This window comes from Chiloscyllium plagiosum, chromosome 41 (genome assembly GCF_004010195.1).
Source record: "Chiloscyllium plagiosum isolate BGI_BamShark_2017 chromosome 41, ASM401019v2, whole genome shotgun sequence".
NCBI classification, from domain to species: Eukaryota; Metazoa; Chordata; class Chondrichthyes; order Orectolobiformes; family Hemiscylliidae; genus Chiloscyllium; species Chiloscyllium plagiosum.
Window position 1 is genome coordinate 6,899,524 of NC_057750.1, and position 12,265 is coordinate 6,911,788.

Genomic DNA, 12,265 nt, shown 5'->3' on the forward strand with positions numbered 1-12,265 from the left:
AAAGGATTTTGAGAGGCCTTTTGTTTATATGTAAACAGATGAGACTTCAGGCCAAAGTGGTCATGTTTTAGAAGTGACCTGTATAATGAACGGGGAGTAGTCAGCTCTCTCGCTGAGCAGTTTAGTTCAGTCTTGAACTGGTGAGGAGTTCAACATGGAGCTGTGTGGAAACTCTCTCTCTGTGTCAGTTTCTGCCCTTCAACTTCAACCTGTAAGCATGTGTTCCATTTATATTGGGTTTTAAAGGGAGTTTGATTATCGGGACTGTTGTGTATATTCAGAACAGCATAATTAAGTCTCGTTTGGACAGACTGAGTTCTGTAGAGGTTCCTTATTCTGTTCTTTGTGTTTCATTGCGTAATTTTGTGAATAAACATTTTTCTGTTTTTAAATCTAGTAGTCAACCTAACTAATTTAATCCGGGTAATTTTCATTGTACACTTAGCGAAATAAATTGCAAAGTTATGGTCTGAGCTGCCTGCTTCAGAATGTTTTGAGTGGTCTGGCTTCGTCCATAACGATACCCAAACAGGTTTTGCAGAGGTTTGTGGGATGGCTTGGATCATTTATTTGGTGCTGGAGGTATCCCTAAATTAAATTTGCAGCTTCCACAAAATGTAGGGGGAATGGACCTCCCGGATTTGAAGAAATATCAAAGAGGCACTTTGTTGTCATATGGAGGTGAATGGGTGCACAATGACCCAAAATCGATATGGCTTGATGTGGAGGCCTAGTAGGCAAAGTGTCCCATCATAAACTTACCGTTCATGGATAAGATGAGGTTGGTGGTTGAGCACTGTGAAAGTCCGATTATCATAACTACGGTAAAAGCATGGAGGATGATGCAGCAGGGTGAGGGCAATTTGTTTAAGACTTCGCCGTTCACCCAATTAGTGGGAGCCCCAGGATTTAGACTGGGGTCAATGGAGTCCAGCTTCAGAGCTTGGGAGGGTAAAAGAATCTCCTGTCTGGGAGACCTATTTGAGGGGAAGTCTTGATGTCTTTTTAGCCAATTAGGTCAGAAATACAGAATCCCAAATGGGGACCTTTTCCGATATTTCTAAGTTAGGGGCACGTACAGAGGAAAACCACGCTCTTGACCCAGCCCCACAAGTCGGATGTAGGACAAAGTGTGCTCTGATGTGGGAACGCTCTCTCAGTCAATACCATATATCATCTGCAGAGAGGGAATGCCTTGGGGGATATGGAGACACTCCAGGAGATTTGGAATCAGGGGTCAGGGGAAGAAATCTCATCGGAAACGTGGGAGGATATATGGGGGAATGTAAAGAAGATTTTAATATCCAATAAGGCGCAAGCAATGCAATTGAAGCTCCTCCACAGGGCCCATATGGCGCCAGAGAGACTAGCAAATTTTAAGAAAGGATCCTCCCCAAAATGTCCCAAATGTTAAAACAGTATTGGCACCCTTACACATTGCTTTTGGTCCTGTAACAAGATCTGTGGATACTGGGGGGCCATAGTGAATGAGCTGGAGAGGATCCTGGGATCTGGTGTCCCTCCCCTTGGGACTACCAAAGTTTCCCTCTCTGGATGGGCACTGGAAGAGGTTGTTTAATATCCTGACGCACTGTGCAAGGAAGACGGTCCGAATGAACTGGATATCAGAAAAACCTCCAGGTCTTGCAGGAAGGCATGGACTTGTGATGGAGCACATCCCTCAGGATTACCTGACAGGTATGGTGCACCACGGAATGGAGCAATTTTATAAGACATGGCAGCCCTTTCTAAATTATATAGACATGGATCTGTTGGCGGTATTAATCAGGCCCTTTATATAGCCACAAGGGCTGTATGTGGTGGTCCGGAGTCTCCAGGGATGGGCAGAGAGGCCTAGTAAATCTGGGTTAAATTACTGTTGCTCCAATGGACGGGAGCTCTGATGGAAGTGCAGTGGGTGGAGCAATGTAATATAATATAGTACAATGTAGTGCAATTTAATTTTTTGGATTGTAATTTAGTTTAGTGTTATCTCATTTAATTGGAGTATGCGCTAATTTGGTTTAAGTAAATATGCATTGACTGTATCTTGGAGAATAGTAGGCAGTTTATTGTCAATGTTCCTGTAATAACAATAGCATGATATCATTTCTACGTTTCTGTACTTTTGTACTTTCATAATTTTGTTTTTTTCTGGTTTGTATATTTGTAACAAAAAAAGGGAAAAAATTTTTTTCAATAAATATATCCATTAAAGAAAAGGAAACATCGACTCTCCTGCTTCTCAGATGCTGCCTTACTGGCTGTGCTTTTCCAGCACCACACTTTTCAACTCACAGAATATGAGTTCCCTGATTGGGGCTGCTAACCTGGTCCAATCAGGGAGCCCTGGCTGACAGATTTAAACAGGAGTGTCAGGGGTTCTGTTCACTCTGAGAGCTGGCTCTGAGGGAGCTGGACCAGTGTCAAGGACGCACCATGTGTAAGTGAAGGGTGACTTGGTGGTGGGATACTGGCCTCTGTGGAGCTATTTCAGAGGGGTGACAGTGAGCAATGGGGGAGGGGAGCAGGGGTTGGGAAGAGGGGTATGTGTGTATCTGCATCCAGAATTTGGGAGACTTATTTAACAAAACATGTTGTGAGTGAGTTGCAAGTCAAAAAGTTCAATACTTTTGGTAATAGTGCTGTATCTTTCTAAAGATGACTTTGAAAATAATTCAGCATAAATTCAGGAGGTTGACTGCATCAAGTCCAAAGATGCACAGGTTAGGGTGGACTGGCCTTGCTAAATTGTCCCATAGTGCCCAGGGATGTGCAGGTTAGGGTGGATTGGCCGTGCTAAATTATCCCATAGTGCCCAGGGGTGCGCAGGCTAAGTGTTAGCCATGGGAAATGTTGGTTACAGTGATGGAGACTGGTTCTGGGTGAAAGGGCCAGTGTGGACTCGATGGGCCAAATGGCATCTTTCTGCATGTAGGCGTTCTATGATTCTATGATGAAGTAAGCGAGAATGATGAAAGTGCCTCTGAAAATCAGAAAGTGGCCGACATGAAAATCTCATGAGGCGACATGAGATAAGAAGTTATTTTGACATCTGTGCTTCAGTCTGACTGAGGTCCAGCAGCCACCACAGAGTTCAGAACTAACAATTGGTATTTGCAATTACTCAGTTATCTCCCCCCACCACAAATGACATCTGTGAACAATTTTGGTTTCCTTGTTTGAAAAAAATCTATAATTGTTTTAGAAGTAGCCCAGAAAAGATTCACTCATAAGGACGAACAGGTCAGTTATATCGGATGACCAGGAGGTAACAATAGATAGTTTACTCGCCATAGGTAGGCGGAAATAACCTCTGGGCCAAATTTAACAGCTCTCCCTACCTTTTTGCAGAGGACGTCTCCTTCCTGGGTGAGGATGGTGACTGAGGTATAGCATTGCTTCTTTTCGGAGGTGTTGCAGTCCCATTGGTGAGGGTGTGCCGCGAGGGCAATGTTTGCATGAAGAGACGGGCTACGGAGGACGGGGTGGGGGTAAGAAAGAGCAGATTGTAAATCAACGACATTTCCCCAGGAACGTTAAACCCACGCCAACCTCCAACCCAGACTGCATCTCCTATGTACTATTGAGCAGTGCTCCTCACAGAGTGATTCACAGAGTGGAGGCTCCTCTGGGCAGTCCAGAGTTCGAGAGCAGCCGCAAATTATTGTGGATGCTGGAATCTAAACTGAAAACAAAATGTGCTGGAGATAACAGCAGGTCAGGCAGCATCTACGGAGAGAGAGTAAGCTAACATTTCAAGCATCTAGACTCTCCCTCCATGGATGCTGCCTGACCCGCTGTGATCTCCAATAATTTTTGTTTTGAGTTCAAAGGGCAAGTTGGTGATGGGCAATGCTACGGTCAAGGATATATACAAGAGAACGTTCCGAATTCTGGTCCCCAAAACAAATTGTGAGAGGAAGGGTTCTTTTTTAAAGAATTAATTCATGGGATGTAGACGTTGCTGGCTGGGCCAGTGTTTATTGACCATGTCCTTGAGAAAGTGAGGGCTGAGCTGTCTTCCTGAATCACTGCAGTCCATTTGCTGATGGTACACTCAGAAGTGCGGTTAGAGAGGGGAGTTCCAGGATTTAGACCCAACGATATCAAAGAAGCAAAGATTTACTGCAGATGTATGGAGCATAGGTAAGACCACATCTGGAGTGCTGTGTATAATTTTAGTCTCAAAAGCAGAAATTGCTGGAAAAGCTCTGGAGGTATGGCAGCATCCGTGGAGAGAAAGTAGCGTTAGCTTTTCAAATCAATGCCTCTTCTTCAGAACTGTTGGTAGGTAGGAAAATGTCGGTTTTCAGGGAGGGAGTAAGGAGTAAATGATAGGTGGGGATAGAGTCTAAAGACATTTGGACAGACGGAGTGGGTAATGATCTGGCTTGGAGGGCGAATAGCTATTAATGGGAACTGTTAGTGGCTAACAATGGGTTGTGTGTAATAGCAGATAATGTGATAACAAGGGGCCTGGTGTGTGGGGGTTGGGGTAAGGATGTGGGAGAGCTCAAGCCCTGAAGTTGTTGAACTCGATGTTGAGTCCAAAAGGCTGCAGGGTCCCTGAGGGGAAAATGAGGTGCTTTTTTCCAGCTTGCCCTGAGCTTCACTGGAGCACTGCAGCAAGCCTGAGATGGGGGATGTTGGCCAGGGAGCAGGACGGGCTGTTGAAGTGACAGGCAACAGGAAGCTCAGGGTCTTTTTTCCGGTCACCCAGTCTACGCTTTGTTTCCCCAATGTACAGGAGACCATTACATTGTGAGCAGTGGATGCAGTCAACTGGATTATGGGAAGTGCAGGTAAAGTGGTCCTCTTGCATGGGAGTCTAAAACTGGGGGACATAATTTAAGAATAAGAGGTCTCCCTTTTAACACAGAGGTGAGGAGAATATGATTTCTCTCAGAGGGTTGGAAAAGCACAGCCGGTCAGGCAGCATCCGAGGAGCAGGAGAGTTGACGTTTCAAGCATAAGCTCTTCAACACACATTCCCGATGAAGGGCTTATGCCCGAAATGTCAACACTCCTGCTCCTCGGATGCTGCCTGACCGGCTGTGCTTTTCCAGCGCCACACATTTTGACTCTGATCTCCAGGGTCTGCAGTCCTCACTTTCTCCTTCCTTCAGAGGGTCGTTTGAGTGTGGAACTCTCTCTCCCAGAGGCAGTGGAAAGCTGGGTGTTTAAAATTTAGTCGAGGTTGCATCAGAGAGATTTTCGGTGGATGAGGCTGATGGGGTTAGGAGACAGGAGAGTGAAGCTGAGACCACAGCCAGATCAGCCGCCACCTTATTGGATGGTGGAGCAGACCTGAAGGGCTGAATGGTCTCTTCGTGACCTTGAGTCCTACCTTTCCTCACTGGACTGGCTTGGATATGTGCAGCATGAGACACCTGAAGCATAAGCAACAGCAAGGTCGTCTCTTTAGCGCAACGTGTGTGACTGTCGGGTTTGGCTGATTAATATGGATGGAAACATTACTTTCTCTGAGGAATAGGATCACTCGGGAGAGAAACATGATGTCAAAGCTTTCTAAACTGCACTCATCAGGACCAACACAAGAATGCCAAATATCAGACAACCGCAACAACTTGTTTATATCATTTACCACAAGTTATTTATTTACGGATAAGAAGAATGTTGTGACGATTTTATAGCATTTATTAGAATGTTACAAATAAATATATGGAACACTAATATTTAAAAAACAAAAAGGCTACACTTTTATTTCTGACAGGATATCATAATGTATGGTTAATAAGAAAAATAAATATATATCAATTTATTACATTCAGTAGCACGTAAGCTGCAAAACCTTTGCAGTTCCCACAAGTTCTCCCTTATTGAAGGGGCACGTGAAAATATGCAGAACAGGCCTCATCAACGTCCTGTACAACCTCAACATGACGTCCCAACTCCAATACTCAAAGGTCTGAGCAATGAGGGCAAGTGTGCTAAACACTTTTTTAACCACTCTGACTATAGAGTCATAGAGATGTACAGCATGGAAACAGACCCTTTGGTCCAACCCGTCCATGCCGACCAGATATCCCAACCCAATCTAGTCCCACCTGCCAGCACCCGGCCCATATCCCTCCAAACCCTTCTTATTCATATACACATCCAGATCCCTCTAAAATGTTGTAATTGTACCAGCCTCCACCACTTCCTCTGGCAGCTCATTCCATAACCGTACCACACTCTGTGTGGAAAAAGTTGCCCTTTAGGTCTCTTTTATATCTTTCCCCTCTCACCCTAAACCTATGCCCTCTAGTTCTGGACTCCCCGACCCCAGGGAAAAGACTTTGCCTATTGACCCTATCCATGCCCCTCATAATTTTGTAAGCCTCTATAAGATCACCCCTCAGCCTCCGACGATGTTAAACAAACTTCAACAATTATGTACGTGAACCCGTAGATCTCTCTGTTTTACAATGTCAAGGTTAGAGTGGTGCTGGAAAAGCACAGCAGGTCAGGCAGCATCCGAGGAGCAGGAGAGTCAATGTTTCGGGCAAAAGCCCTCCTTTTAAATTGTATGAGTCCTGCCTTTGTTTGTTTTACCAAAATGCAATACCTCGCATTTATCCATGGATGGTGGATGGTGCATAGACTAAAGGTTTAAGAAACATTATTATGGAAAGGTAATGTTCAGTAACAGAGAAGGAATTTGGAAAGGGTTTGAGATGGTGTAACAGCCACAATTTGCACTTATGTAACACTGTGGAAATGGGCAAAGCATCGCAAGGATGCTTTGCAGAAGAATTCGGGAACATTTGAGTCACGCGATGAGGATGTGATGCAACATCAACCAAAACACGCAGAGGCTCTATTGGGTATTGGGTGATGCCAGGTATTCAGAGGCTTTGTTCTAAGGGAACCAGGATGGGGATTGGGAAGTGGGGATTGGAGGTGGAACAAGGCAAGACGGAGTTATATCTCTGTCCATTGTCCCATTGAGAAGCAGACAGACAGAGAAAGAGACACAGAGAGAGAGAGAGAAAGAGAGACAAAAAGAGAGAGAGAGAGAGCAAGAATGGAGTCAATGGATGGAAAGAACGAGGTGAGAAGAGAAAGAGACACAGAGAGAGAGAGGAGAGTGGGCAGCACTTCAGAGGCAAAGGAACAGAGTGTGCAGCTAGAGGCAGGCACCTGTTGGGAACAAACGCAGACAATAAGAGACTGTGAAAGATTTCAAAACAGATGGCATGATCCTGAATTCAATCCAACGGCAGAACCAGTGTGGTGGGTATTGCAACATCTAGGAGCACTCTATTTTGGATACCTTGGGATAGTAAGATTCACTGAATAAACTTCCTTGTATTGTGGTACAGAACATTCTGTGATTGTCAAAATATGTCTGAACCTTTGAAAGAGAAAAGTACGATTGCTTTTCGCTTTTGGTTTTGTGTACAAGAAGTTTTTAAGAAGAAAATAAATGACAATTGGTCATCAGCTCTAAATGATTATGGTATAACTTTAGTTAGGCTAGAACAGTAATTGTATGTAGAGGGATTTATTAACTACAGTAACAAATATTGTGACAACAAAAGCAGATTAAAGTCTAGAAATCCTTCAGTGAGTAACTCCTGACTCCCCAAAGCCTGTCCACCATCTACAAGGCACAAGTCAGGAGTGTGATGGAATACTCCCCACTTGCCCTGGATGAGTGCAGCTCCAACAACACTCAAGATGCTCGACACCATCCAGGACAAAGCAGCCCCCGCTTGATTAGCATCACATCCACAAACATCCACTTCCTCCACCGTCGACGCTCAGTAGCAGCAGGGTGTACTGTCTACAAGATACACCGGCCTAATCAGCGACAGCCACATCCCATGAATACATTCTTAAAAATGGAAGACAATGCTTCAGAAGATACATTCTGTAAAAGGGATTCAGAATATTTGCACCAGGAATGTTTGTTGAGAGAAACAGCTGGAGCGTAAAGAACTAAAAGGGTCACATGAATAGAGTTACAGAACCATTGGTTATAACACAGATGAAGACCAATCAGCCCATGATTCTCATCCTGCAAGAACTTATCCCACTTACTCCACAACCTTGCAACATTTCAAATAATAATTAATACACTCTTGAATGTCTGGATTGAACCATCCTCCACTGCATTCTCAACCAGCACCTTCTCGATCCTAACCACTCACTGCAGTGAGAAATTTTCCTCATGTATTCATTGGTTCCTTTCTCAAACATTTTAAGTTTGCGTCCCCTGGTCTTGACCCTGACTGTCATCCACACAGATATAGAAATGAAAGCCAACCCCCACTTCCCAATCCCCACCCTGGTTCTCTTAGAACAAAGCCTCTGAAGACCTGGCTTCACCCAACAGAGACTTTGCGTGTTTTGGTTGGTGTTTCATCACACCCTCATCGCGTGGTTCAAATGTCCCCTAACTCTTCTGCAAAGCATCCTTGCGATGCTTTGCCCATTTCCACAGTGTTACATAAGTGCAAATTGTGGCTGTAATTTGCTGAGGTCGCAGTTGACTGGGATGTGGCCTCAACTCCACTTTCTGATCTACACCTGATAACCCTCACCGACCTTGACAGATGCACTATAGAAAGCATTCTATCTGGATGCATCATGGCTTTGTAAGGCAACCGCTCTGCCCGGGCCCGTAAGAAACTACAGGCAGTTGCGAACTCAGCCCAGTCCAACATGCAAGCCATTCTGTTGTGTTTCTTCCCAACACGTGTCTTTGCCTCTGAAGTGCTGCCCACTCTCCTCTCTCTCTCTGTGTCTCTTTCTCTTCTCACCTCGTTCTTTCCATCCATTGACTCCATTTATAATTCTTGCAGCTTCCAGTAAGCAGCCAGCATCAAAGACCCCCTCCCACCCTGGATATAATCTCTTCCAAACACTTCTGTCAGGCAGAAGATACAAAAGCTTAAACACACATATCAACAGATTCAAGAACAGCTTCTTCCTCTCAAATTTCTAATCTCATTCTGATCTTGCTTTTTGTACACCTTCTCTACAGCTGTAACATTATATTCCTCGCTCTGTTTGATCACCCTATGATCTTTGTATGGTATGATTTGCCTGTACTGCACGCAAAACAAAACTTTTCACTGTACCGAGGTACATGTGACAATAATAAATCCAATCAAACTTTTAATTTCCTTGTTGGTCAAGAACCTACTGCCTTGTAGCAATTACAAAACTTCAATATCTTCTGTGTGCCTGAAACATTTTGTTGTGTGTGAGGACGGTGAGGGGGAGGAGGGCAGGAGCAGGCAGAGAGTGGATGAATGCTGACAAGCCAATGAGACTGACGGGCAGCTCATTGTTACCAAGACAAGGTCACAAAAATCGCAGCAAACTCCAGCCTTCTAATCCCTCCATAGTCTCTGTCGTGTGCATTATCCTCATGAGGCTTCACTCCCGGAGAGATCACAGTCCTACATCAGATCTTTTCCAACTTGGATTCAGATCTGGCAAGGTCCCTTCCATCAGAACTCCCTGTTTAATAAAAAAGATACGTTGACTTCAAATATTTACAGAAGTATTTTTCCAGCACCATTGCAAACCATTGTAAAGCTTGGAGCTGCAGCATCTGGCACTTCCCAGGGTGCCCAGAAAGAAGGAAATGAGCTACCAGAACAGGAAGCAGGAGGCCATGTTTGATCCCGGTCGCTGTGATCTCAGTTGGGAAGAAACACAATGTTTCAGCACCTTCTTCCAAATTTTTGGTCCAATTTTCTCATTTTTTCATTTGTTGTCCATTGCTACTTGCCCTCAAGAGCAGCAAAGGGTCAACCTCATCGGGTGAAGACCCTCCTTAAAACCCAACTCTTTGGCCAGGCTCTGCCAATGAGCTTTCATTGGCCAGGCTCTGGCAATGAGCTTTCATTGGCCAGGCTCTGCCAATGAGCTTTCATTGGCCAGGCTCTGTGAGCTTTCATTGGCCAGGCTCTGCCAATGAGCTTTCATTGGCCAGGCTCTGCCAATGAGCTTTCTTTGGCCAGGCTCTGCCAATGAGCTTTCGTTAGCTAAGCTCTGCCAATGAGCTTTCATTGGCCAGGCTCTGCCAAAGAGCTTTCGTTGGTTGATTCTCCATTCATTTTGGATTGAGCCGCTGTGACATGCCATGAGGGTGCTACACAAATGCAGCTTGCTGTTGTAGGTCTTTGCCTAGACTGAACCACAGGATGTCAGCAAGAGGACTCTGATCCACGCAAGGGAGTAAACAGAAGGTTGGTGAAAACTCCTAACTGACATCCATTGTTAGAGAAAGGAAGACATGCATTTGTATAGCGCCTTTAGCTGTCCCACTGCAATCAACAGCCAATGAAGCTTCTTTTCCTTGGATAGTCCCTTGGGACTGAGGATGACTTTATTTCATTCTGGTGTTGTGGGTCCTGAGGTGATGAGACAATCCAATTCTTGATGTACACAGCTTGCCACAGGTGAGGAATTTCGTCTGCTCCATTTCATCTGCTCCGAGCTTGGGCTCGGGACTGCCATGGGTTGGTGAAGATCTTGCATTTCCATGAGAAGGCATTCAGGACGCCCTTGAAGTACTGCCGCTGCTCTCCTGCTCTGCACTTGCACGACAAAACTCCGAGAAGAGAGCTCGATACTGGAGTCTGGTCTCAGCAGAGCATGTTTGTGTCCAAGACATTAAATGATTTCAGGAAGGAGTTAGATATAGTTCTTAGTGTTGAAGGGACCAAAGGGATGGGGAGGAAGCTGGAAGAGGGGACTGAGTTGGATGATGAGCCTTGAATGAATGGGGGGCAGGTTTGAAGGGCTGAGTGGCCTACTGCCTGCTCCTATTTTCTACGTTTTTATGCCGTCAACCTGGCCCATCCAACACAACTGACTGATTTCAGCCAGAGAGTGGTGGCCTGTGGAATTCATTGCCACGGAGCGCAGTGGAGGCCAGGATGCTAAATATCTTCAAGGCAGAGTTTGATAAATTCTTGATCTTGCAAGGAATTAAGAGATACGGGGACAGTGCGGGTAAGTGGAATTGAAACACCCATCAGCCATGATTAAATAGTGGAGTGGACTTGATGGACCGAATGGCCTTGCTTCCACTCCTATGTCTTACAGTCTTATTGCAACCAGTGCCTCAGTGTTAGATATGTTGGCCTGACAGAGGACTCTATCATTGGAGTCTCTGTTCTTAAGGAATTTCAACAGATTGTCCTTGTCTCTGACAATATGGAAGGGTTGGTAACACTGCAACCCTGTGGACCAGGAGCCAGTGCCCCGATTGAGGTTGTCCGTTATCTGACACACTTTCCCTCAAGATGGCCCATGGCAGACCTGGCACACAGTGGGGGCAATTTTGAGTTTCATCACTTGCCCTCGATGTGCCACTTTTAAAGGTACTTGCATTGTAGGTGCAGAGCAAAATCCCTCAAACACTAATGCATCATTGACCAGATCCTCTGGGAGGCAGCACGGTAGCTCAGCGGGTTTGCACTACTGCCTCTCAGCTCTAGGATCCCAGGTTCAATTCCAGCCTCAAATGATCATCTGAATGGAGTTTGCAGATTCTCGCTGTGTCTGCGTGGGTTTCCTCCCACAGGCCAGAGATGTACAGATTGGCCATGCTAAATTACCTCATAGTATCCAGGGATGTGTAATTAAGATGGATTAGCCATGGGAAATGTAGAATTACAGTCATAGGATAAGGGGGCGGGTCTGAGTGGGATGTTCTCTTGAGCATCTGCAGGCTTAGGGATTCTAGTATTTTTTTTCCAAAAGGATATTGAGCGTTAAATCCCCCTAAGAGATAACATGAAAGGCCACTCCACAGTAGCTCAAAAATCCATTTCCATTGCTGTTCCAAGCTTCAATTACCCAATGCATGAAGAAATTTATTTTATTTTTAAAGTCTGAAAGTTTGGCTCTAATTTCTAGAAACCCACCGGCTCCCACAGATACCTAGAATACCCTGCCTCCTGAAAAAATGCCATCCCCTATTCCCAATTCCTCTGCCTCCGCCCAGGAGGACCAGTTCCACCACAAAACACACCAGATGGCCTCCTTCTTTAAAGACCGCAATTTCCCTTCCCACGTGGTTGATGATGCCCTCATCCATGTCCCGCACCTCCGCCCTCAAACCTGACCCCTCCATCCACAACAAGGACAGAATTCCCTAGTCCTCACCTTCCACCCCACCGACCTCCGTATACATCGCATCATCCCCTGCCATTTCCGCCACCTACAAAAAGCCACCACCACCAGAGATATATTTCCCTCCCCCCCACCCACTTTCCGTAAAGACTGTTCC

At 45.4% G+C, this 12,265-nt stretch overlaps 1 protein-coding gene across 1 annotated transcript in view; it reads right to left on the reverse strand.

Annotated features, from left to right (window-relative positions):
- The window catches only part of LOC122542797 (echinoderm microtubule-associated protein-like 2), a 132,352-nt gene that overhangs the window by 82,032 nt on the left and 38,055 nt on the right, over window positions 1-12,265 (reverse strand). The window contains exon 3 of the mRNA XM_043680848.1: window positions 3,345-3,474. Coding sequence (XP_043536783.1) covers window positions 3,345-3,474 — 130 coding nt within the window. The remainder of the gene's footprint in view (window positions 1-3,344; window positions 3,475-12,265) is intronic.